The 27,798-nt window shown below is 37.1% G+C and overlaps 1 protein-coding gene and 1 long non-coding RNA gene across 6 annotated transcripts in view; one reads left to right on the top strand and one right to left on the bottom strand.

Annotated features, from left to right (window-relative positions):
* LOC126940327 (uncharacterized) overlaps positions 1 to 12,133 on the bottom strand; it is a 130,178-nt gene extending 118,045 nt beyond the window's left edge. Inside the window, exons 1-2 of the long non-coding RNA XR_007720709.1 lie at positions 11,906 to 12,133; positions 11,379 to 11,457 (exon numbers count right to left, since the gene is read on the bottom strand). This is a non-coding gene — a long non-coding RNA (uncharacterized LOC126940327). The remainder of the gene's footprint in view (positions 1 to 11,378; positions 11,458 to 11,905) is intronic.
* A 146-nt stretch (positions 12,134 to 12,279) lies between these two features.
* The window catches only part of NBEA (neurobeachin), a 726,287-nt gene continuing 710,768 nt past the window's right edge, over positions 12,280 to 27,798 (top strand). For 4 of the 5 annotated variants that reach the window (XM_050766031.1, XM_050766030.1, XM_050766032.1 and 1 more), the window contains exon 1: positions 12,705 to 13,118. In XM_050766031.1, the coding sequence (XP_050621988.1) occupies positions 12,825 to 13,118 (294 nt within the window). In that variant the 5' untranslated portion in view covers positions 12,705 to 12,824. Of the gene's footprint in view, positions 13,119 to 27,798 lie in introns of all 5 variants that reach the window. The other variant, XM_050766029.1, reaches the window with a different exon arrangement.

Here is a 27,798-nt window from a genome sequence, read left to right on the forward strand (position 1 = left end):
CATTTTACTAGTTTGTTGTCTGTGACCTCAATTAGAATATAAGCTACATGAGGACAGGGACTTTGTTTCATTTACCGCTATATTTCCTGTACCTTGAAACTACACATGGTTTGCAAAATACATTCAATAGATACTGTAGTAAGGAATACAATGTTAGCTCTCCTTTAGGCTTTTATAAAATTCTATTATGTTTCTAGGGAATGAAGACTATTAGATCCCACATGAGTGGCTCTCATTGCATAATCGGTTAGCACGTGGTACTTATAAGATGCTACATGAATTCAATGTATTTCACCTAAAGTTTTTGTTCTCTTTAGTTGAACTCATTTTCAAGTTTTTCTAACCTTATTAAAAAGGCCATATATGTTATATTATTTAACAGACACACAATCTTTTACACATAGAATTCATGTATTTAACAAACTTGTATTGTTAGAAATACATAATGTCTCTTCAAAGTTATCCCATTTCATGTTTTCCTCACTGGATAGTCATTAGTATGTTTTCTGATGACTCTAAAATGAATGCTACAGAATTGTTACTGTAAAAAATTATTAATTTACTAGTTTATTTAGTAAATTTGTATTTCATTTTAGGTTAAGACTTATGGCCACAAAGCTCAAAGGGCTGATGTATCAATTATATTGACTATTTGTTGTTTATATCAACTACTTTTTGTTTGTAGTGGCTGCCTTCTAAGTTCCATTGCATCTCTGCTCTTAAATCTGTTCTGTGTTATATGTGATTATATTTCCTTTGGCATTTTTCTTAAACATCAAACAGATTACATTTCCCAATTTTAAGAGTGCTGAAACTATGTCTTTATAGTTATCTTTCAAAATAGTTAACAGTAATATCAACAGGTGTAAAGTTAATATGTTTTATAGTGATCCAATATGAGATGTTTTCAGTTTAGGCATTAGTAGAGGTTTTTTTTTTTTTTTTTAAGAAAAAATTAATCATATGACATTTCTAGTGAATGAAGGCTACTTGCTAGATACTACTTAAAGACATTATGACTTTTATAAATATTCTGGGTAGGATAATTCCAAAGAGGTAACAGATAGGAAAAGAAAGTAGAGGTACAAAAACCTGTTGTTAACTCACATTTAAAAAACTGGAAGCAATATGAATAATCTTAGCCATAGCTAAGAAGTGCATACCATATGAATGCTTCCACAGTGTTGTGGGTCAATGTCAACACACACACCTAAGAAATAATTTTGAAAAGTTAATGTCATGAAATGCCACTGTTTCTTTAAAGAAGGAAATCAGGGAAAACCCTATGTCTTGGCATAAACTTAAAGTACTGAGCTTGTTTACAAAGAAAGCAGTAACAAAAGATTTTTAATGAAAAGGAAAAGGAAATAGATATTGAAAAGTCTGGTTTAAACCACCAGATATATTTTGGTAGACTGTTTACTCTATTGGCTAGTAAATTATAAGGAAGTATTTTGTTATTATTATGTCTTTGTTCTTTTGGCTTTTTATTTTTATAAAGTTGCAGAGAAAAAGACTTAGTTTCTAATATGCCTTCTTTCTCTATGACTAGCAAAAAGCAAAGAAAAGTTATGTTGCCAATTTTACTTAATGTAATTAAAGGGATAAAACATTTAAGTTTAAGATAGGGATGGAAATCATTAAGGCTATCGTAAGATAAACAAATGTTGAATATATATTAGGCTATTCATTAAACAAACAAAACACTAAAGAAGACACTGATGTCCCATTTGCTCTTTGAAGAAGGGAAAGCCAAGTTAATGAATGAAGAGAAAATATGTGGAGATTAGTGTATTTAATTATGTAATGTGAAAACTCACAAAAACTGTACTAAGCCCTCTTTTTGCGCTAATCTATAATCACCTGTTGAGCACTTATTACAGGCACTGTCTAAATGCTTTATATGTGTTATCTCTGTAAATCCTCCAAGCAATACATATGAGGTAGTTACAATAGTACCCCCTTATTCCATGGTTTTGCTTTCCATGGATTAAGTTACTCACGGTAAACCGTGGTCCGAAAATAGTAAATGGGAAACTCCAGAAATAACAATTAATAAGTTTTGCATATCATGCTTTTCTCAGTAGCATGATGAAATATTGCACCATCCCACTCCATCCTGCCTGAGTCGTGAATCATCCCTTTGTCCAGTGTATCCTCATTGTACCTGCAACCTGCCCCTTAGTCACTTAGTAGTCATCTTGGCAATCAGATTGACTGTCACAATATCACAGTGCCGTGTTCAAGGAACCCTTATTTTACTTACTGACCTCAACATGCAAGAGTAGTGATGTTGGCAATTTGGGTATGCCAAAGAGAAGTTAAAGTGCTTCCTTTAAGTGAAGTGGTGAAAGTTCTTAATAAGAAAAGAAAAAAATTGTATGCTGAATTTGCTAAGATCTATTGTAAGCATGAATTTTCTAAATGTGAAATTGTGAAGTTAAAAGAATTTCTTGCTAGTTTTGTTGTCGCACCTCAAACTGCAAAAGTCATGGTCACATTGGTGATAAGTGTTAGTTAAGATGGAGAAGGCATTACATTTGTGGGTGGAAGACATGAACAGAAAGATGTTCCAATTGATGACAATGTGTTCCATCAGAGAACACTGAGCCTGTCTGAAGACTTCAGCAAGGGATCCTCTAAAAGGAGTAACACTTAGTCATTTACAGCAAGTAAAAGATGGGTACACATACTCAGGAATAGGTTTGTACTGAAAAATATAAAAATTATGGAAGAGGCTGCATCTGCTGATGATGAAGCTACTGCCACATTTCTGGCAGAGTTGATGAAGTTGATTAAGGAGAAAGGATACCATTCAAAGCAAGTCTTCAATTATGATGAAACCAGGCTCATCTGGAAGGAGATGCCTAATAGAACCCACATTCATAAAAGTGTAAAGGAGGCACAAGGGCATAAAACACAGAAGGACGGATTAACTCTGGTGCTATGTGGCAATGCTGCAGGGCATACGATAAAGCCAGGCATAGTGTACAGAGAGAACCCCTGTGCTCTCACAAACAAAACCAAAAATTATCTGCCTGTGTTTGATATAGGGTTCAGTACTATCTGCAGTTTCAGGCATCGACTGGGGGTCTTGGAACGTCTTTCCCTCAGATAAGGGAAGACTACCGCATATTTTACAAGTTCAGAAATAGGCTCATAGGTAATTTTTCTGGATTTGAACCCAATCTACCTAAATTCAAAACCCATTCTTTTAGCCACTACAACATAATTTGAAGGATTGTTTGGGATTAGAATGGGGATTGGATGGCAAAAAACAAAACAAAACAAAACAAAACAAAACAAAACAGTGAAATGTTTGGGAGAAATGTTTTATTTTATAATGGAATCATGTGAGCTCTCTTGTGCTTATGAAAGAAAACACTGTGGTGTGAATTATGAGGACAGGGCAAACCAGGTGCCCACTATGCTTACTATGCTTCACTGAATGCAAATAGCCTGAAACACGCTATGTTATGTGTTCTTGCCATAGCAAAAGAAATCTGCCTGAGCTTGTTTTAATATAAACAGAGACACTAGTGATGAAGCTGTGGCTAACATATCACATTTCATTTACTTCTCACAATTTTAGATCAGCGAGACAGAAGTGAAGTTTTATATACACATTTGTGTATATTTAACAGAATCCTAAATACTAAATATGATTAAGCATCTTAATTCTTTAAGATTCACTTTTACATTAACAACAAAGGGGTTATATACAATGTATATTACAGAATATTTAAGTTTAGACTCTCAGATAAAAAGGAAAGGTCAGATACTATGTTCTTTCTTTTTACCTCTCTTTTCTGATCCTGACCCTTCTGTCTGTTAAGTGAAAAGAGACACATTATAGTTCTGGGAAATCAAAGTATAAGCCTCCAGTTTTCTCCATGACAATGGAGCTGCTAATTGGTCAATGAAGTGGCTGTTTCAAGCCATTCTTCCACCAGTTAATCCGTGGCTGCTAGCAGCAGAGAAAGGCTCTAATCCAAAACTTTATACACCACTACTAGGCTCAGATTGTTCTATGAAGTTTCTCAGTTGAGCTAGAGTTTGGTAAAGATGCTATCACCTATTTTGAAGAGATTCTAATAATGAGATACCTATTCCAAAGGATCCTCAGATATTTCCTCACAGCATTTCTTCTCTCCCCTTACCCAGGGTGTGTGATTTTTTATTATAAATATATAGATATGTAATCATAACCTTTTTCAACAAGGACTAGATTACACATTTTTTTTCCAGAAAAACATAAGGAACGATATATTAATGTAAGAATGAAATTAAATTTTGGTTACTTTTAATGAATATAATTAAAATAATTTGTTTATTCCAAGTGATTTTTCTCCAGGATTAAAATGATTTCCAGGAAACAGAAAGGCTAATGGCATTTTCTGAACCTTTCTTGGCATAGACAGAGATATAAGACCAGATTGGCTCCAGATATCATTTTTTGGTGGGGCGCTTTCAAATATACACACAAAAACATGATGATGTTCATTTTAAACGACCTGTCCTGGTCTCATTAGTATCTTTCGTCTGGTCAATTTGGTAGAAATTAGTAATGGTTTTGGTCTGGGTCCCAGTATAGGTAGTGTGGGATAGGAGTAAAGCTGTGGCTTCGGCCAGTCACAACTAGGATCAAATCCTAATTGTGTCACTTCCTTAAGTGTGACTTCACACAACTGACAGAACTTCTCTTTAGACTAATGTCCTAGTATGGGGCTAACAAATAACTTACTTGAAAGACTATAGTAAGGGTTTAGAAATAACACATGTAAAAGTGTGTGGCAGATAAGAGATAATCAGTGTGTGACACCTACAATTTTAAACAATTAAGCAGCCAGTAAAAATTAAATCAACTCCTTTCTTTAACATACTTTTCTTTCTCCAGACTATGTATACCAACCGCAATGGCAACTGCGGTAAAACAGATGTCTGCGCAAAACTAAAAGAGATTTACTGCATTGTTTGTTAGCGTGAAACATTTTATGTATAGTTTTTCTTTCTTTTTGAAGTCCACTGAAGGAGTTGTGTAGGTGACTACATATATTAACATGAATTTCTTACTGTTGGCAAAGGAGGCAGAGGAGGAAAATTATTAATTTAAGTGAAAATTTGTCAACCTATGCTATCTGAAAGAAAAATAATTTTTTTAAAAGTGGAATTGGGTACAGTGTTTTAGATAATTTTCTTTTTTTTTTTCTTTTTTTGAGATGGAGTCTCGCTCTGTTGCCCAGGCTGGAGTGCAGTGGCGTGATCCCGGCTCACTGCAAGTTCTGCCTCCCGGGTTCGCTCCATTCTCCTGCCTCAGCCTCCTAAGTAGCCGGGACTACAGGTGCCCGCCACCACGCCCAGCTAAGTTTTTTTTTTTTTGTATTTTTTAGTACAGACGGGGTTTCACCATGCTAGCCAGGATGGTCTCGATCTCCTGACCTCGTGATCCGCCTGCCTCGGCCTCCAAAAGTGCTGGGATTACAGGCATGAGCCACCACGCCCGGCCTTAGATCACTTTCATCTGGGTGGGAACATGAATGTATTCATGAAAACGGCACTTTCACTAGCAAGAATTTCAGTAGGGGAGATGAGAAGTATAGCGCAGTAGACAGAAGCAAGAAAATGAGTAAGGCACCAAAGGAGGAAAGCACAGTATATTAATTGGGGATAGAGAGAAATTCATGTTGGCTGAACCTGTTTTCCCACCTGGGGACTTCGGAATTATTGACAGTGATCCATGAATACTTACATACATCAGGTATTGTTTGTGGACAGAATAAAAGTTAAACACATGCAGGTGAATTCGTTTCCTAGGGCTGCAGTAACAAAGTACTGCAAACTATAGGCCTTAAAACAACAGAAATTTATTCTCTCACAGTTCTGGAAGCCCAGAAGTCAGAAAGCAAGGCATCAGCAGGGTCACGCTGTCTCTGGAGGCTCTAGAGAAGAATCCTGCCTTGCCTTTTCCTCGCTTCTGGTGGTTCCCAGCAATCCTCTGCTTTCCTCAGCTTGCAGCTGCTTAACTTCAATCTCTGCCTCTGTCTTTACATAGCCTTCTTCCTTGTCTGTCTTTACATCATCTTCCTTCTGTGTGCATTTTTGTCTGTGTGTCTCCTCTCTTCTTATGAGGACATGGACGTATTTGGTGAAGGGCCCACGTCACTCCATTATCTCGTCTTAAGGTCACATTCACAGGTACTTGAGGTTAGAACTTGGATGTATCTTTTTGGTGGACACAATTCAACCCAAAATGGTGTGTATATGTATTTCAAATATATGTAGATGTGTGATTTTAAGTAAAAATTATTTAAATAGCATTATCAACCTGAAAGTAGCGGTTCATCACTGTAAATTTTCTCAATTAATGGATATTAAAGGAATACATTTGTCAGGTAGGAGTCTAACAATCTATAATTTTTTTTAATGATAAAAAGAGTTGTATACACTGAGAAGGGTTGGGATCTGTGGTATACGGTTCCTGTGGAAGAGAATGAGATAAAACTAGAAAATAAGCTAAAGTATGCAGGGTGTTTGGTACCGAAAGGACTTAATTTCTTAGGCAAAGAGAATTACTGGTGATGGTGATGTTTTCACAGATGCAGTGCATGTATGTAGAAGCTATTGTGATGAATAAAGTAAAATTCTGGACCACTCATCTCTCCATCAAGGTGGAACGTTAGGAAGACTACCCATGTAAGGATGAACTGGAGAAGAGTGAGTGTGGAAACAAGGAGACCAGGTATGAAGTGACTAGAATCTAAATCAGGATGACTGTGGTGAGAATGAAAAAAATGGGATGAATGCTAGACCCACTCCCAGGAAGAATGGGCAGAGGTATGACAATTTAATGGTGAATAAGTCTGTGTGGATGGTGCAATTGTATGCATATTTATGCGATGTTTACGGGTACATGTTTGCATTAGGGTGTTTGTACGATATCTAGTTCATTTAAGATTCCAGAATACGTATTATTTTAGCACTCTTTGACATTTTTAAAATACTTGCTGATTAATTTTCCATGTCTCAACACAATGTTTTTCTAAAGGAAATATCCAGAATCACTCATTTCAATTAGTTTAGTTTTTGGCATACAAATATTTATTGGTTGGTAAGCATCAACATTTTAACTATTCCCAAATTGGGTCAACTTAGGATACAAATATAGAATTTCTATTTTGTGTTTGTGTTCCCTCTTTAAGAGGAAAATTAGTGGAGCAAAAAAGATAAAAGAAGTAGTGGTAGTTGGAAGAAACTGACATTTAAGTTTGATGAAGAAACTCTAAATAGATACCTAGAGAGGCTAAATGACTTCAAGTCCCCAAGGTAGGGCAAATTGCATCCACCGATCCTAAAAGAATCTGAAAACTAGATCACTGAACAACTCTCAATGGTCTTTGAGGAGAAATAGAGAACTAGGAGTGCCAGAGGATTGAAGTGCTAAAGGCAGGGGGAGGTTAATTCTCGAAAATCCATAGCAAGTAGCTTAATATTGCCAAAACCAGTAAAAATACTTCACATCGATATACTTTCATTTAATTTTGCTCAGATACAGAAACAGAGAGTATCCAGACTGCAGCTAGACAGTTGTCAAGGTCCTTTATGGTATCCTTTGGAAAAGCCAGAGGAATATGTGTGCTAGTTATTAGAACACTATGGTAGCTAATTTATTATTGAAGGCTTATACTAAACAGGTGCTTATAAACAACTTAAATCAGTTTTTAAACTTTTTGACTACAACTTGCAGTAAGAAATACATATTACGTCATTACCTAGTAGGCCTACATATGTATTTTTATGTATATGTGCGTATAATTAAAACAGATTTTATAAAACGGTACTTACCCTTACAAAATATATTTTGAAATTTTTCATTCTGCGTGTTTCTATTCATTTCATTAAAAAACCCCTGCTGGTTGCAACCCACTAAATCAATTTCATGACTCCCTAATGGGTTGGGACCCACAGTTTGAAGAATGTGAATTGATTCAAGCAGAGTGATACTGGTGACTACTGAGCTGCTTCCATCCTGTTCAATCAAACATTTGAATGGAGGTATAGAAGGAATGTTCCCAAATTTGCACATAGGCTAATAAGACAATAAATTATTTGCGTGATATAATCAGGATTAAGAAATTCCTAGCAGATGAAATTTAAATGGAAAATTACATAGAAAATTTGAATGAAATATTTTTTTTTGTTTTGAGACAGTCTCGCTCTCTTGCCCAGGCTGGAGTGCAGTGGGGTGATCTCTGCTCACTGCAACCTCTGCCTCACGTGTTCAAGTGATCCTCCTGCCTTAGCCTCTTGAGTAGCTGGAATTACAGGTGGCCACCACCATGCCTGGCTGGTTTTTGTATTTTTAGTAGAGACAGGGTTTCCCCATGTTGGCCAGGCTGATCTTGAACGACTGACCTCAAGTGATTCACCTGCCTTGGCCTCCCAAAGTGTTGGGATTACAAGCGTGGACCACCATGCCTGGCCTTCAAATAAAATTTAAATTTAAATTGATATGTACAATTTTGTACTTTATATCTCAAAATCTACATGTAAAGCTACAAATTGTAGATATGCTGCTGCTAAAAAAAATTAACAACAAAAGAAAAAGCTTGTTTTTCAGGTTGATAATTATTTCATGCAGCTATTGTGGTTAATAAAGTAAAACTTTTTATTAATCCTAATTAATCCTTGATGGTCTAATCTGTCCATCAAGATGGAGCTTTATGAAGATTACCCATGTAAGGATGGACTGGAGAAGAGTGAGTGTGGAAAAGAGGAGACAGAGGTATGAAGTGGCTAGGATCTGAATCAGGGTGGCTGCAGTGAGGATGAAAAAAATGGGATGAATGCTAGACCTATTGCCAGGAAGAATGGGCAGATCTATAACTAATTTACTGGTGATAATAATTTCAATATGAGAGGAGAATGGAACCAACATTATTTGAGAACCCACCACGTGCCAAATGTGAATCATTACATTACATGAATCATCAGTGTCATGTTAAGAAAAAAATCCAAAACCAAAGCAAACCAAACAGATCTAATTTGATTTGGGGCAACATTAACAGGAGCTATATTGCTAAAGGTTGAGGGTGGGGTAAGAATTTCCCTCTGTTTTATACAGGTCCAAAACCACACCGAATTTGGAATATTCTGTTCAGATAAAGTTTAGAGAAAAGCAAGAAATCTGTTATTTAAAGAACAGGTGAAGGAAGTGGGAATATTTAGTGTGGAGAACTGCTGTTTCCATCCATTCATTTTTGAACACATTTATTCAATGTAAATTACAAGTCAGGCAAGGTAGATGAAAAAAAAAAAAAACAAAAATAATGACACAAAATAACTGTGGGTCTTTTCAAACAGTCAATGAAGGGAAACACTATTGATTGACACTTGCTACACTACCTTAAGCACCTTAAATGTATTAGCTCCTTTAATCCTATGAAGTAGTACTATCATCCTTATTTTGGGTTGAGTAAACTGAAGCTTTGAAGCTAAAGTCATTTTCCCAACACCATACTGTAAATTTAAGTAAATATAAGTGGTTGGTGGAACTAGAATCCAAATCCAGGTTCCATTGAATCTAGGGCATGACTTCTCTACCTCTCTGCAATATTGCTTCTTGAAACTCAGATTCACAGGTTTCTTATCTTTGAATGGTTGTCCCTGGGAAGTAGGGGTATGCAAAAATGCATACAAAATTAATATTCACCACATAAAATGTATTTTTAATCTGGAGATTTAAAAATATACAGATTAGGTATCTTCTATTATTATGTAGCTTTTAATTCAAAATATTGTTAATATAAATGCAAAGTTATTTGTACACTTTCCAGGAAAAGGTTTTGTAGGCCAAAAGGAAACAGACCTGCTGACTTTTCTAAACTTTACATTTTTGGGATGGTATGGAAGACATATAACTGTGCCATTATGCAGACTTATATGTGGTTATAATTGTAATTGTATGTGGTTATAATTGGTATTACATGTGTTTATAGGTTACACAATACACATGCCTGTATACTAAGGATACAAAGACACATTGACTATATGCTAGCTGCTCAGCTGAAATTATTTTATGGAATTCTCACTTTCCTATGGGACACGTATTATTATCCCTACTGAAGGAATGAGGAGACGAAACTCAAATAGCTTGAGTAGACTGCAAAGGTAGTAAGTTGTGAGTGTGACTCAAAGAATCATGCACTTTCCACAGTATCATAGCGCCTGGGAGGAGCTGATCGTCCACTGGAGAAAACTTTTTAATTGGTAAGCTCTTCTAAACATCTCTGAAATTGAATTAAGTACGCAAAAGAAGTGGAGTTTTCCTACTTAGAAATGGTGATATTACCTTTACCCACTCACTATCTTCACTAAAGAAAAATGAGCAGAAAAATATAACCAAGTGCACACACATACTGCTTAAGAAAAAACACAAGAAAAATTAAAATGGAAATGTTAAAAATGATGTTAAGCTATTCATTCAGAAAGGAAATAGGAAGTTCAGGTTGTCACTGTCTCTCAAAGTACTCATGCAAGAAATCTAAAAATAGCAAAAGGTAGAACCTGCTGCCATATAGATATATGCACAGTGGGTAAAAAAACTTAGTATGACAACCTTTCAATCTAGATTTATGTATTTTAAAAAGATATCATTTTAAATTTGCAAATGAAACAGTACTCTTAAAAGCAGATGATACTCACCTGGGACAGACAAAAAAGTAGTAGAAGGATATAAATGTTACAGGATTTTTCAATTATATAGTATATCTCAAGTCATACTATTATGACTTGTATGTTTTGTAAATTTCCCATACAGTTTCAAGCATTCTAGCATTTTATAATTCAATTGCTATTTAATTTAAATGGACATGTTAGTTACCACTGCTTTCAGAAGTGTTTGCTTAACTACTTTAATAATCCAATCACTTTGGTGCAAGTTTAAACAAATAAACAGACATGCAACCAAGAATTCATCCTAAGCACTGGTTTTGAGGAACATTTTTTATAACCTGTGGTACTTAGAATTTTACCATGTTCCCATATCCTGGGAGTTAACTTGACTGGCAGGTCCAATTAAATATGAATAATAACAAAACTGATAATGGTGGATTTGTATATTGACCTTTTTCATTTGAGATGACAATTAAAACGATCTGAATATACCTCAAGATACCTAATATTTCTGGTGGCTTTCAATAATCTTTACTGAAAAGTGCAGACCTCATGAAATATTAAAGAAAATTATATCCTTCAAGGAATAGTCATGCCTATTTAGTTTTAATTCAATACGAGCAGTATGATTACTGGGTACATTTTAATTTTTTAAAATTAAAGGTTTATTTCTTATCTCTTGTGTCTGTGCAGACATAGATACGTACTTTTCTCACAGATCAAGGCTGGCAGTGAGAATCACCCATGTTTTCAGATAATTTCGAAAGTCCTCTGAATTGTACGTGCCTATGAAAAAAGGAAACATCAATAATTGGCATCATACCTGAGGATCGTCAGGGATTTTGAAAGTGTGGGATTTGTCGTTCCCACCAAACTACCCCAGTGTCACACACTGCAGCCTTTTTAGGCTGGGAGGTGAGTTCAAGAGCTGTTTGTTGTTCCGAGCTTGATCCAGAGAGGCTCACTGTTTGACAAGTTCTATTTTAAGTAGTGCCTGAGTGTGCAGGTGTCAGCCTCTTTCATGGCTGTAGAAGCACCATTACGCTCCATCTGTATTCTTCCCCCGACAATGCAGGATCGCGCCCCCCCCCCCCCCCCCGCCCGCCTCCACCCCGTGCGTTTGTTTCTGCTTTGCCAGCCACTTTTTCTTCGGGAAATTCCAGGGAGGGCAGGCTGACAGGACTGCGAGAAAGGGCGAAGAGAGGCCGAAAGAGGTCGTCTGCCACTCCCCTACCTTACAAGGCACGTGGCACTCGCAGTAGCAGCAGCTGGATGCAACAACGGAGATGAGGAACCTCCTCCCAGCAAGAGGATATTGAGAGAAGGAGGAGGTGGCAGTGAAGGCAAGACACGCACACTGTGTCCTTCCCCACAGGGAAAATCCACCCTCAAGGGAAAAACCACAAGGAAGCCACTACCCGCCCCGCCTCTCCCAGCTTGCCCCAGTGTCTGGCAGCAGTCCCCATGCACCTGCTCACCTGTCTATCCGTTCAGGGTGGTTGGGGGAGGGACAAGGGGTGTCAGGGTGGGTGGGTGGGAAGAGAAGGAGGGCAGGGCGAAAGAGGGGGTGCACCGAGGGCTCCGCCCCCCCGGAGGCTGTGCGCAGGCGCAGTGGCCGCTACCGCAGGCAGGGGGCGGCAACATGGCGGAGTGAGCGGCGGCGTCGGGGCTTCACAACAACAGTGGCGCCCGTAGCAGCGGCGGCAGCAGCGTCAATTGCATCGGCCACAGCCTGAGCTTCAGCACCGGCCAGCGTCGTGGCCAGCTGCTCGCGTCCTAGGGCTTCTCGGAGCGGCGGCAGCATCTCCGCGGGGGGCGGGCCGGGCCGGACGGACCGGGAGAGGGAGAGAGCAGAGGCAGCGGCAGCGGCGGCGGCAGCGGCACACCTGCTGGGCGGGCACGGCCGCTTGCCCGGCAGCGGTTAGCGGTACCGCCACCGCCGAGAATAAGCTTGCGGATCCCCCGCCGCCTCCGCGGGGGAGAGCGCCGGAGCGGGCCGGGCTGAGACGCAGGCGGGGAGCGGGCCCGGCGCCGCGGCGCTGGTGGATGCTGGGGCTCCGAGGCGACGGCCGGGGGGCGGGGGCCGAGGCAGGTATAACGGTACCGGCGACGGCAGCGCCGCTGCTCTTCCCTTCTCCTCAGGAGGGGGGCCAATGGCGAGCGAGAAGCCGGGCCCGGGCCCGGGGCTCGAGCCTCAGCCCGTGGGGCTCATTGCCGTCGGGGCCGCTGGCGGAGGCGGCGGGGGCAGCGGCGGTGGCGGCACCGGGGGCAGCGGGATGGGGGAGCTAAGGGGGGCGTCCGGCTCCGGCTCGGTGATGCTCCCCGCGGGGATGATTAACCCTTCGGTGCCGATCCGCAACATCCGGATGAAATTCGCAGTGTTGATTGGACTCATACAGGTCGGAGAGGTCAGCAACAGGGACATCGTGGAGACGGTGCTCAACCTGGTAAGGAAAAGGCGTGCTCTCCATCTGCTTCCCCAGTCCCCACATCCACCGTCCCTAGCGCCTTTCGCTCCCACCCGCCACCCCCAGGGTCACACGCGCCGCGCGTCCCTGGGAGCACAGAGCGTTCAGCCGGTATTGCCCAGCGGGTGACCTGCCTGCGCGCTGCCGGAACCACGCCACCTCCCTCCTCTCCTCTTTCTGGTCCTCTCCTGCCACCTGAGCGCAATGCCCAACTTAACACCGCTTCTTACCACTTTTTAGGACCACGAGTAAACCAGTCCCCGCGGTGAAGGTTTTGGGTCGACTTTAGAGTTTAGTTAGGAGGTGAGGAGGCCTCCTGTTCTCTGGGGTTCTTTTTCTCACACTCTTTATTGTCCGTGGTGTCGCTCTCGGAGGATGACAGCCTTGCCCCTGGAGCCTAAATTCCCCCGTGCTGCTGAGATGTGAGAAGCACATTAGCTTCCGACTTGAGCAGCTGGGGTGTGATGTTTTCGAGGGAGACAGAAAATGATGCAGTTTTGCATCTGTCTTTAAATATTCCAAGGCCATGATGGAGAGTGTTGTGTCTATCCATCCCCCTCCATCTCTGAAGCAGCCGTCCCTTCTTTGTAATGTTGCCCTGAATATACTGATTTCTTAGTCATTTTTTGTGCACACAAGGTGTGTGAGGACACCAGATCATACAGGTTCATTTCTGTGGTTACCTTCAGTAGCGTGGCATGTGGGTAAAGACTAAAGGAAAGGTTTGAAACGCAGCCCTAGGTTTTGGTTTCTTTCATGATAAGAAAGAGTTACTGCAGAAGTGTGTATGACTTAATGTTTTGCGCTATCTACAGAGAGGCTCAGAAGCGTTTAAGATGTCAGGGAAAGAAATGGAAAGAAATAAGGAGATGAGAATCATAAATCGAGGAAAATTAACAGTAGTTCATATTTAGTGCTTTGTAAATGGAGTTTTTTTTTCCCCCCCTGCAGCCAAGCTTTTTAAACAGTTTTCTCTGCAATATCTAGTCATTGACATACTGAAAGGTTGGGCTTTGGGAGGCAAGACATAAATCGGGAGCAATCAGTTGAGTATTGTATTTGGTGTGGAGTCACAGGAACATAACAGTATGCTTACAGGGGTGCTTTGTACACCCATGCAGTCATTTTTCAGCTAAGCAATTATTTTTACTTTATTGGAAAACTGAGAGAAAGCCGCAGCTACACCACTGGTGTCCTGAGACATGCATTAGATAATGTCTACGGTTTATGAACCTCCTAAATGCACAGAAAAGTTGAAGCTGTTTTTTTCCTTTTGCTAGTGTGTCAGGTCAAAGGAGATTATCTGTCTTCATTATATTCATTGTTGTTTAAAACAAAACACCTGTTTTTACTTCTGTGTGCCTTTCCAATAAATCATCATGAAAAGTCAGTGTAAGTTTGAGGGAATGTCACTAAGTTGGTATAACCAAGTTCTTTTCGGGGCACTACTGGAAATACGGTTTTCTTGAGTTTTAATTTTAACTAGTTGCAAATAAGAGGTCAGTACTTGCCATTTCTTTTTAAAAGAAGATAAATGAAATCTCCAACTGTTAGTATGTTAGCAGGTAACTGTATTTCTGTAATTTAAAGGAACACATTTTTAGTTCCAGTTTTGATCTAACCAATATCATTTTTATGTTAGATTATATTAGGCTATTTTAGTAAGTATTACTATGCTTACTTAATACATTTTAACCTGGTAAGAGGCAGTATAGCTTTCACAACCTGGAAACTGATTTGAATATATAACCAGTTTGGACTCTGCAGCAGTAGCAATGCATGCTGAATCAGTTCTTAACAGATGGGGTTTTTTAGATAGACGGTAGACTAAGAAAGGAAGTGAAATGTTTTTCTTGAGATGAAAAAGAAATTTAACTCTTCAGAGCAGTAAAAATCTGGCATGAAGTTTCAGTATGCAGACATTTCAGAGAACTTTACAGTTAAGCTTAGAGTCACTAGAAATAAATTAATACTGAGATAGTGTATCCAAAATCTACTTAAGACTTTGTAACTGCAATGATATTTTAAATTTAAAGAGGTTTAAAATTTCTTTGTATGTATTTAAAGAATGCAATAGATTTTTCAATAGAAACTTTTGGGGAAAAGAATAAATGACAAAAGGAGCTGTTTATTGCTAAGTTGTTAATTATATTAATTAAGGAATATAAATTAGTCATTTGAAGTGCAATATTTCTTGAACTGTAGATTTAGGGCTTTATTGTGCAGTACACTCATGAAAATGTCATATGAAAATTTAGGTGGATTCTCAAAAAATATGTGGAAGTCATGGGCGTTTAAAAAACGAATTATCAAACTTAATTCTATTTATGTAATAAGTAAACCAGTAAAATCCATATAGGACACTCAGTGATTCGTTAGAGTTTGGAAACCTTTAATATTAAATCTAAAATGAATTTTTTAAAATTTTCAGTTTTAATTTAACACTTTAAATAAAAATGTAAGGTAAAATAGTGAAATACCTATTACTGTGCCCTGAATGACAGAAAAAAAAGAACTAATGAAACTTAAAAAAAAAAAAAAAAAAAAAGGAGTTTCTACCTTAAACAATACCCTTGTCTCAGTCACCTTTGTCAGTACATTTTTCTTTGTTTTCCTGTATATTTTTTCTTCCTATGTGAGGATACTCATAAATACTTGGTTTCTAGGTGCTATTTCTCACATGCCTTGGCCAAAGAATTAAAAGCTGGGCAGAGTGAAGTTTAAGCATGCACTAAAGTGTAGGACTTCTTCAACAGAGCAGTGGCTGTAATTTTTCTGCTTTGTTTCCCAAAGGTCTAGAGACCCATTTTTACTACTAGGTGGTTTGTGGGAGTTTGGTGAAGAATCACCAATGTGATATGCAATAAAATGAGTGATTTTTATTAGAGATGTATGTATTTTGTATAATGATGTTATAGTTGACTTAAAACATTGAAATATGGAATGGATAATGTTAGGAAGATAGGTAAATTAGTTTGTGAATAAAATTACAGTCTGTATTGTCAAGGATTTTGCATTGTAGCTCTACTAATGAAAGAAACTGATCGTTAACAAACTTTGGCTTCTGGAGGAATTATTTAAAGTGGCAATATAAGAGAATTTAACTATAGAGAAGAGATTTTGTTGATTGTTTTCAGTTGTAAAGCTGGCATACTCCCTAATCAAACTAATCTATTCTTTTGTAAACACACTTAACATATGTTTATATAAGCTTTATTCATATTTGAAGTAAAAGCTATGTAAATATGTGTTATCGTTGTTTATAACATGGAAGTTTCTTTTATAAACATAAATTTCTAGAAAAATATATTTATAATAGAGGATTAATATTTACTTAGTGAAAGAATTCATAATTTTTTTGGAGTGGCTTTCTTATGTGTTATAGTATAATTCTATGATTATAATTATGGCATTATAGACTTGAAGATTTTTTATGAATAACTGAATTCATGAAATTTTTTTCACGAAATTTTTTCATGGATTTGTAATTTTTTTTCATGAGTTACTGTGAGTTGTATCAGTGTGTCTAGTTGTAGAAAATGATATTTCCTCTGATTATTTTTTTACACTCTAAGTGGCATGCTGTTGGCTGAGCTGGAAACCTGACAGGATGCTTTGAGGGGATATGTGGTTTACTGAGTTTCTTTCATCTTGGCTTATGGATCATGGTATTTTTGTTAAAAGGGTAACTTCAAGGTGTTTTTTGTACTTGAATATGGCAGTAACTCTTCTTCCTTAGAGTTTTTTTTTAAAAATTTTGCAGATTGATAGTCATAATTTTCGTTTTAAAGATATTTAGAATTTTACAAAGAAGGTGTCTTCTGCATTTGAATTATATGTATTTTAAAAATACACAGTTGCATCTTAGAATCATAGAGGTCCTTAATACTAATAAAACCACATTTATATTAAAATAATTTCATGCATTTTAATTTATGTTGATATGTAAGCCTTTTCATATTAATTTGAATTGTATTTTATTCTCATGATTGGGTATGGAAAATAAAATTCAGGATTCACATGTAAATGCTCGGAGTTTCAATATCTTAAGGAGTTTTGAGGTTTTCCATAGAAAATTTAGTCATATAGTGACACTAAGGCAGCAAATATTCTATAGTCTATTATCAGTTTATATTAATTTTAAATAAATGTTTTGTGTATTGCTAGCTGCTTTTTGGCAAATACTGTGCTGTTAATTAAAAATATCACAAGGTTCTTTACTCTTTTGCTATGCTTTTCCCAGACAGTGTGGAAGAATTTATTGGGTCTAACAGACTTAGCCCCCATTTTGTGTCGTATAGCTGTATTATAAAATTCAGTCATCTGCTTTTTTTTTTTTTTTTTTCTATATACGGAACATATTGTTATGCATTAGTTCCAGGTTTTCCATTTCTTGTCTTTAAACAATGTCAGCATATCTCTTTGGCATCACATATCACCCTGTAGCGTTGCAGTTATTTATGTGTGTTTCCCTTCCTAGGCTGTGAACTCCAAGAGGGCAGGAACTGATTTTATGTATCTATATTTTTTGTATTTCTAGGCCTTGGATAAGTTAAGTGCATTTGTAGTGTGCATGACACTATCATAGGCAGTAATGATTATGGTCAGTTTCTGAAGTTATGTTCAACATTACGGTCCAGACCTAGGATCCTGAAATAAACTCATATATAAACTCAACTCATATAAACTTCATGTATTCCTTATTCTTCAAACTAGAAATATGTGTTCAATGTGTATAATATTACCTGGCTGTGTAGGCATTACTGCATATGTAGATGTTATTTTGAACTGGCATCCGTTAATAAGTTAGAATCTGGTAAAAACTTTTCAGTAAACTTTTATTTATAATCAAATATAATCACATAACAAGGTCATGTTGTTAACAAAGAAAATACGTAATGCATTGAAGAGAAATTATAGAAAATACTGTAAGCATTTGTCATATTGCCAAGAATAGTGAATTTGTTCTTGTGTGTCTGGCATACATTTCACCTCTTTGTAGTGGTACCTCAGTTTTCCTTTGATGATTCACTCATTCCCCATTTGTAGTTCAACTGGTTTAGGTGGGTCGACCCCACTGCCTGCCTTGAGGGTCAGACATCTAAGCCAGGTGTGGCAAGAATAGTGGTGATTGGTTCAGGGACAAACATTTAACTCAAGGGTAGCGAGCCAGAGTAGGTTCCAGGAATTGTGCTGGAAGGCATTCTGATGGGGATGCTGAATGTGTCAATTCTTAAAGAGTTGTAGGTCCCTGTCTTAGAATTTGACCAAGTGTGAAGCAAACAGCCTCATGATTCTGTTGGAGAACGTAGAGTTCTTTTTGTCTGTGGTGATTATCTTCTAACCATTAAATTATTTCCTTTAAAATTTACTATTGTTATTTATTTCAAATCAGTGTAAGTTGGGCTTTTTTTTTTTCACTTGTAAACAGAAAGAATCCCCAGTAACATAGACATTAGTATCTGGAAATGACACATTGTAGGAAACAGACCTTAGATTTTGAAATGGAGTGGAAGGCAGTGAGAACTTTGTGATCCTCTAGCAGTTCCTTTTAAGGAGTTACAGAGCAGCTATTTAAATTGTCACCTGTGTTATCTTTGTCAATGGAACTACTGAGGTTGGAATTTTAGGGATGTTGGAATGTTTTGGTCACTTTTTGGGGTCTTTGATAATGTCTTTTAAGAGAGCAGTTAACTTTGGTCCAAGTTAGGGTGCTTGAAAGCAAAGCAGAAAGAAAATGTAGCTTTTCCAAGGCAGAGAGGCTCTTTCTGCCTGTAGCTGCCATCCAAGATAGTAGGGAATTAGAATATTAAAGCTTTGTAGGTCATAAAGCCCTAAGTTTTTACCCCGTGCTAAAGTTGGTAAGAGGAAAGCCAAGAGTTTAAATTAGAACCAGATAAAGTTCTGTCTGATAAGCTTCTCCCAAGCCTCTCATGCAGCATACGCCAGCCTTCTGACCAAAGTAACAGTAATCCAGTTGTGAAGAGCTTTAAAATACGATACAACCAGGGAGCAAATGATAGAATAGCTGTGCCTCCTCACCCAGTTTATTGTTTCACATTGCTTCAAGGAAGATCATTTAGCTGAGGGTTAAGGGGATAAGAGTACTGGGAAGGCCTGTTGCTATGAGACTGAAACTTAAAAGCTGACAAGATCCTGACAGGATCGCATGTTTTGGTTGCGAATTCAAGTCCTTTGACTTAAGTAAAGTGACGAAAAACTTATCAAAATTTTAGGGAAGCCATACTTGGAGAGAAACCTCAAGCCTGGTAAACAAAGGCCTGTATTCTTTTACTTCTAAGGCACTTCTAAGCTCCAGCAGTATAGCTGCTAGAAGGAAAATCTGCATTATGGAGGATAAGAAGTGAGATCTTCTGAGATAGTGGTAGTGAATGTATTCACATTGGCCGACCCAAGGAATTCCATTAGCAAGGACAGGGAATTCTTGTTACTCTGACCAATGATATATGGTTTATGCTTTGAATTAGTTATCATGGTGTTTCTTTAACCTTCTCCACTCTTCTAAATGCAGTTATTGTTACTTAATGTTCTTTTACCATTGTATATTAATTAGAGGGTATAGTTAAATTTATTACATAGCTATATAATTGGTCAGGTTTGAGGTATCACCAAGAAGAATATTATCATAACACAAAAATTTCAGACTTGAGGTTAGATGCAGTAATTCGACTTTGTCTTTTTTCATCCTCTGGTGAGGTGGTAAGTACACTTTCTATTGTGTCTAAGATAGCCATGTTAAACATGGATATGTAAGTGGTTATATGTATGAAAAGAAATGAGTGTCTGAGATGGGTGGGTAGCCAAGGACTATAATGTTACAGATTTCTGCCAGTTTTGGCTGCCTAGCATCCATTCTTTCTGTTGTTAACATTCTCGATTTTTTGATATTCTTTTAGGGAGTCATTCTTGATTTTTATGGTCTGGGGCATCATTGGACTTTATCCTGCTTTTCTGGACCAGACACAGAAACTGACGTCTGGCCCGACAGTAACTGGTATTGGTTATAAAATTTAGCTGTACTTCTGAGACAGTTTGATAATTTCTTTCTGAAGAAGGAAAAAGGTGCTTTCGCTGGGGTTGCTGAAAATGTTAGAATGTAAGTCTAGAATTGACTACCATCTGCACCATGAAGGCAGATTCTACTTGAAAACAGAGCCGTTAAAGAGGCACTTAAAACCAAGCAATACATTGCTGATGGCAGCTTTGGATCCCCTCAAGTCAGTTCTATCTCCAGATATTTCAGTGCATCACTTTGCTTTAAGCCAGTTTGAGGTGGTTTTCTATCCATTTGTGCCCCCAAAGATTCCTAATATTCTAAATTAAAAAAAAAATACTTCAGGTATTAAATATTACAGGATGAATCATAAGAAAAATGTTTACTTGTCAAAGGACTTGATATGTTTCAAGAAAGAAGAAATATACATGGTTAATTAATAGAAAAATATTCACTTTGGCTAAATAAGAACATAAGGTAACAGATAACATGAAAAAGAAGTGATTAAAAAGAAATGACCAGCTGGTTATGGTGGCTCATGCCTGTAATTCCAGCACTTTGGGAGTCTGAGGTGGGAGGATTGCTTGAGCCAGGGAGTTCAAGACCAACCTAGGCAACAACCCTGGAGGTTGAGTCTGCAGTGAGCTGTGATCATGCTGCTGCATTCCAGCCTGGGTGATGGAGTAAGACCCTGTCTCACAAAAAAAGAAGTGATGATTGTTTGCCAGGGCAAGTTAAAATAATCTTAAATGTTCTTGTTGGGCTCGTAAACTGTTACAGCTATTCTGAGTGACATTTTACCAATATGTATCAAGGATTTTAAAGAGGTTTCCATAATGTATTCTTAGTTCTTTAGGCTAAGGAAAAAATACCTGTGGACAGGTATGAAAATTTAGTGTATTTTTATGATGTAACGTATGTGGCAACAACTTAAATGTTCAACAATAGGAAAACATTAAATATATTATTTTTACGTCCATGTTATGGAATAACAGCTATTAAAACTTACCGTGCCTCAGTTTCTTCATGTGTAAAATGGGATTTCAGCCTTGTAAGATAGATACGCAGGTCGTACAGATTAAATGGGTTAATATATGTAAAGTGCTTGGTATATAGTAAACTTTACTTAGTACTTACTATTGTTTTAATTCTTATCTTGGTCCAGAGAATCACCTGACTATAGACAGAAGTAATGACTTACTAAAACTGATCTGTCCTATTTTAGCTTGGAGTACCTGAGCCTGGTGACCTGTCAGGGAGGGGACTCTTAGGTACTCACAGATCATGATGTCCTGCTGAAGCACAGGAGATCTGTTGTCTTGAATCCTGCATAGTCTTTATCAGTGCCTGAGGTAGTTTTTCTGATTTCTTTCTTTGAGGAGGGTGAGAAACTGGGGAAGGAAGAGACAAGAGGTAACAGGAGTTCCTTTGTGTGGAGTCTCTTCCATCTCTTCTCTCAGGTGGCTGACTTTCACATGTAGATGTAGTAAGACATGAATGGTGATCCAAGGCAAATAGTAGCTCCCTCTGGGAGTATTTGCTTAAATATTTAGAAGACTACTTGGGTAACAAGTCTAAGGGGCAAGTTAAAGGATTACAAACTATTTTATGACTATTTTAGAAAATAATATTAGCCTATAGTTTAATAGCTCTTAACTGTTTACAATACACTTGTGGAATTGAACACAGCAGTGTTCTCTAATCCTTAGAATAATTTCCTTTTATAGATACCATACCATTCCTGCTTTACATATGTAGAAACTAAGGCTGTAGAAAATGTGAAGTAATTAGACAAGGTTATCTAGGTACTAAGTAGCACAGCTGGGACTTAGACCTTCAGGTTCCAAAGCTAGAGTTCTTTCCCATTGCTAAGGAAATGTAACTAGTACTTAGAAATTATCCCAAAGACAGCATGTATGAAGAGATGATGTTGGAAGGGGAGGGAGCAGCCAGCCTCAGTGAGTTGCTTCTCTGGTAGGGAATGTGTCCCATAGACAACTTAGGACAGGCTATTCAGAGGAAATTAAAAATGAATGCAGGTCAATTTAATGGATTTATACACAAAAGTGACTTAGCAAGAACTATACCATGAGTTATTAATATTTGAGTTTTGGGAAATAATTGGTTATATGGTAAATGGCTTTGAATTTTATGTTTTCACTGGGCATAATGTGGATACTTGAGAGATTACTCTGAACCAGAATAATAGTATGCATTAATATATTTACAGAAAAAGTAAATTCGTGATTTTCTTGTTATATATTGGAGGTAATTATTTGAGCCACTATATATACAACGTTTACTTGAATAAAATAAATGAGTTATAGAAGGAATATACTAGCATCTGGATATAATAATTTCTAGTAATTGTGATTTCTCTTTCAGTTTATGAAGGTAGAGCAAACATTGATTAATAGCAAATTTTATGGGAGTAAAAATATCTACATATATTTCTCTTTAGCAAATACTTTCATTTTCTGAGAGAAATAACTTGCAGCAGATTAAAAGATGGTATATACATATTTTTATGTCATTTAATTTTTTTACATCTGGGAAGGGAATTGGCATTTATAGATTGGGTTTGGGTTCATATCTTACGTTTTTAATGTCCTCTTCCAACTCCTTTGAAGTAAATGGGGATTTACTTTAGTATAATAACTAAACTATAACTGAGGTTAAGGAACTTGTCTGAGGTTGCAAAATTGCTTAGTAGCAGAATGAGATCCAAAGCTGGATCTTCCATTTCCAAGTTTTGCTGTTTAAAAACACCATTACCTTTGATAATGATGATGATGACGGTGATAGAATCTTTACATGTCAGGCACTGTGTTAAGCATATGACCTGTGTTGTCTTATTTAATCATCTTGACCTAGAATGTGAAAGAGTCAGTGAAATAAAGTCATTGTCTTTCTAAGCTAAGCAAGTCTGCTATCTTAAAAGAGAAGTGTTTTCAACTCTGAATATATAAACGATACTTGATTATAAAATGTCATAGAATTATTTCAGTTAATTTATACTAATTCTTTATAACTTGATCACCCTTTCAAAGTCCTTGAATTTAAATTAAGTATTTAAATTTTTTTAACCTTAGGAGAAATGAGTTATCAGTACAATAATGTTTCTTTTATTATAATATATTGACTGTTACTTGATAATTGTTACATTTCTCAAGTCATCATATTCTTCCATTTTTTGTCTAAAGAACTGCTCATCTTTCAAGATTTAGTTCTTACCCTATTTAAGTGACATCTTCCCTGATATTCCCCTAAAAGTTATTCCTCCCAACCCGTGCTTTCCCATAGAATTTCATACATATTTCAGATTTAGTACTCACACATTCTATTTTAAATTACAGTTGGCCCTCTATATCCATGGGTTCCATATCCGTGAATTCAGTTAACTTTGGATAGAAAATATGTGAGAAAAAGAATGGATGGTTGCGTCTGTACTAAACATGTATAGACTTAAATCTTGTCATTATTCTCTAAACCAGGGATTCCCAACCCCTGGGCCATGGACCTATTAGGAACTGAGCCACACAGCAGAAGGTGAGCCACGGGTGAGTGAGCATTACCACCTGAGCTCTGCCTCCTGTCAGATCAGTGGTGCCATTAGATTCTCATAGGAGAGCAAACCCTATTGTGAACTGCGCAAGCAAGGGATCTAGGTTGTGTGCTGCTTATGAGAATCTAATGCCTGATGATCTGCGGTGGACTGGTTTAATCCCAAAACCATCCCCCCTGAAGCCCCCATTCATGGAAAATTGTCTCCCATGAAACTGGCCCCTGGTGCCAAAAAGGTTGGAGATCACTGCCCTAAACAATATAGTATAACAAGTATTTACATAGCATTTACATTGTATTAGGTGTTGTCTGGAGAGGAGTTAAAGTACACAGGAGGGTGTGTGTAGGTTATGTGCAAATACTACACCATTGTGTACCAGGAACTTGGGAATCTATGGATTTTGGTAACCACAGGGGGCCCTGGAACCAATCCCCCAGAGATATCAGGGGACAACTGTGTTTGTTTACTTATCAGACGGCACTAGAGGCTCTGAATCTTTTGAGGATCAGAACATTATCTTACCTTGCTAGTACGAGTATTTAACATAGTATCTGGCATTTTGTGGTGTTTAGTGAACTTTACTCTGAACATTTTCTCTCAGCTTTGATATAGTTACTTTGCTTGTTTCAGTCATGTCCAGCTTGTGTACAAATCTTAGCTTTGCAGGCTATTCTGATTCTTTTAATTTCTACATTTGCCTCTTGCTTTAACATTTCAGTTTTTATTTTTATTTTTGGGTGGCGGATGATTGGTATAACTACATGTATACAGTTGTCCCTTGGTATCCATGGAAGATTGGTTCTAGGACCCTTCAGGATACCAAAATCCATGGATGCTCAAGTCCTTTGTATAAAATGCCATAGTATTTGCATATAACCAATGAATATCTTCCCATGTACTTCAAATCATCTCCAGATTACTTATAATACCCAGTGCAGTATAAATGCTAGGTAAATAGTTGTTATGTTGCATTGTTTAGGGAAGTGACGAGAAAAAATGTACATGTTCAATATAGATGCAACCATCCATTTTTTAAAAGAAATATTTTTGATCCCCTATTGGTTGAATCTATGGATATAGAACTCATGGATTCAGAGGGCCCACTGTAAATACATGGTTTATGTTTTTCAAAAAGTTTTCTTGATATTTGAGACTGGTAAAGAGTCACAATGTTTTCAGATCTGGTCAATGGCCTGACTCTTTCACTTGCATAGATGAGGAAACTGAAAACCAGGTAGGTTCAGATCCTGTGGTCCTTCACAGACTAGGATTAACACCCAGATTCCCTGACCCTTAGTCCACTTCTTTTTTCATTTTATCTTGATGACTGTAGTTCCACTTTGCTTCAGCTCATTTTCTGCTTTATAACTTTTACATGGAAACTTCTGTTTTTACTCCAGCAGGTTCAGAATACTTAAAATGATAGTAAAATAAATTACTGAATAATCCTAATCTAGTGTGCTATTGCTAGAGTCAGGATACTTCTTGGGTACATAAAAGAGTAACATAATTCATACCTTCAAATAACTTGAAATTCAGAACAGAGAATGGAAGAATAAACAGATAAATTATAATGGATAAAAGTAATATTGTAGAGATATAAACAAAGTGCTGTGGAAACATTAATGGAGTTACTAACTTTGCTTGGAGGAGTTGGGAAGGCTTCATGGGTAGATGTCTTGTGAAAGGAGTCTTGAAGGACAAGTAAGTAACTGTTCCAGGATTAAAAGAGCAGGAAAAGAACAACTTTCCACAGAGGGATAGCTTGCACAATGACAAGAGCCACGAGGGAGTGTTTTCATGGTTTTTTGCCTTAATGCTGACTGTAGACTACAGTAAATTAAATCAACTTTCTTTTTGTAGAAATCATTTTTTTCCCCTTAATTCTAGTAGTACAGTTGACCATTCATATCCTTCAGTTAGGAGGAGTTAATTACCCCTCCTTGAAGGAGGGTCAGCCTTTGGTTCTGTTCAGGCCTTTGACTGGTTGGTTGAATGAGGCCCATCCACATTAAGGAGAGCAATCTGTTTATACAGTATACTAATGCAAATGCTAATCTCATTCAAAAACACCCTCACAGACATTCAGAATCATATTTAATGAAATATATGGGCACCCTCTGGCCCAGTTAAGTTGACACCTAAAATTAACCGTCATAAGGGGTATGTATTTTCTCTATCAACTCTCCCTTTTATTTGACTGTTGAAAGATATATTGTTATACCCATTGCAGAAAAATTATAAACTGTGCACATAGTAGGCATTTAATAAATATTAAATGAATGAAGTACAAAAATAAAGGAATGGCTCACTGGCAAAAAAGAGGACTTTATTTTTGAGTATATTATACTTCTGAAGAGAATGTAAAGATGAATACATGAAAATTAACATTAACATTTGGCATTTACTTTTATTTTCAGTAGTCTTTGAGATGAATGATGAACTTTTTAAGGATATTAGTGTTTTGCATTTATAAAAAATGAAATTTATATACAAATAATCAATTTTTTATGAGAGCAAAAAACTATGACTTTGAAAATCAGTACAAGTGGTTTTTTTTTTTTTTTTTTTTTTTTTTTTTGGTCATTATTCTAGGTTCATTCCCAGGCTGGCCTGATTTGTTCAAAGTCTTGATATCTTTATTTTTTATAGAAGTAAAATATATGTAGCATATAATTTATTTCAACCCTTTTTAAAATTTTGTTTTCAATTGACACATAATTGTATGTATTTCTGGGGTCTAATGTGATGTTTTGATAGATGTATACATTGTGTAAAAATCAAATTGGGGTACTTAGCATGTCCATCACCTCATCTATTTATCATTTCTTTGTGGTAAGAACACTCAAAATCTTCTAGTTATTTTGAAATACAGAGTGCAATATTGTTAATCATAGTCACTGTTTATTTTAACCATTTTAAAGTGTACAGTTTAGTGGCATTAAGTGATTTCACATTGTTGTTCAGCCATCATCATCATCCACCTCCAGAATTTTTTCATCTTCTCAAACTGAAATCCTGTGCCCATTAAATAGTAACTTCTATTTCTCCTCTCCCAACCTCAGGTGATCTGCCTGCCTCGGCCTCCCAAAGTGCTAGGATTACAGGTGTGAGCTACCGCGTCTGGTCAAAAGTAATTTCTATAGGACTCAGATTATTTAGTTCTATTTATTTAATATCATGTAGAATATATACACACACATATACACACACATACATACACATGTGTGTATATATATACCCACCATAGTGATATTTATATAAAAATTTATTTTTTCCGTTGCATTAGTTTTGTTCCCGTAGTAGAGCTACTCTTGATTCTCTTCTCTTGAAACTTCTCTGTAATGCTCCACACCCAGCCCTAACCTGTATTTTCATAGTATTCCATCTCCTTCATCTTTATTACAAAGCTTAAAATAATTAAACTGGGAAGACAATCTTAAAAGATGAGGGAGGTGAAGAGACTCAGCAGGCCAAGCCAGAATTGTGGCACAGGAAAAGAAAGAACAGGAACATTCACACATGTATAATTTTTGTTGTGTCACCTAAAAATCGATGTATGGACACCAAAACTAATTTGTTATGTATGATTAAGCCTGATGATTTCACTTCCTTACTAAACATTCAGCAGTGATTTTATCCCAACTCCTCCTTTATCTAAAGCAAAATACTTGTAATTCATTTGTTTCTTAAGAGATTGTAAACATGTTACATTAAACAATCTGAATTTTAAAATAAAAAAAGATGGAGCAAAAACTTTTATCTTTCATCCTACCTGTCTAATTATAGGCTTCTAGAGAGCATGACCAATATCTGTTTGAACTTATTTTATATAACATACAACTTCTGAAGATACGTGTTTTCGCTATAACCCCTTTCTTTTTGTATTTTTAAGAAACAACATACAATTTTTTACTTTTATTATAGTCCTAGCTTAAATAACGTACTCAAGGCTTTTCAGTCATGGATATATTTATGCCTCTTTTGAGTCTATATATAGCTGTATTTGTCTCCTTGTTTGCTTCTTGTTCTAAAGTTCTGCTGCTTCTTGTTTGTGTACAGCTTTATTATCCAGTGTG

This window comes from Macaca thibetana, chromosome 17 (assembly GCF_024542745.1).
Source record: "Macaca thibetana thibetana isolate TM-01 chromosome 17, ASM2454274v1, whole genome shotgun sequence".
Taxonomy (NCBI): domain Eukaryota; kingdom Metazoa; phylum Chordata; class Mammalia; order Primates; family Cercopithecidae; genus Macaca; species Macaca thibetana.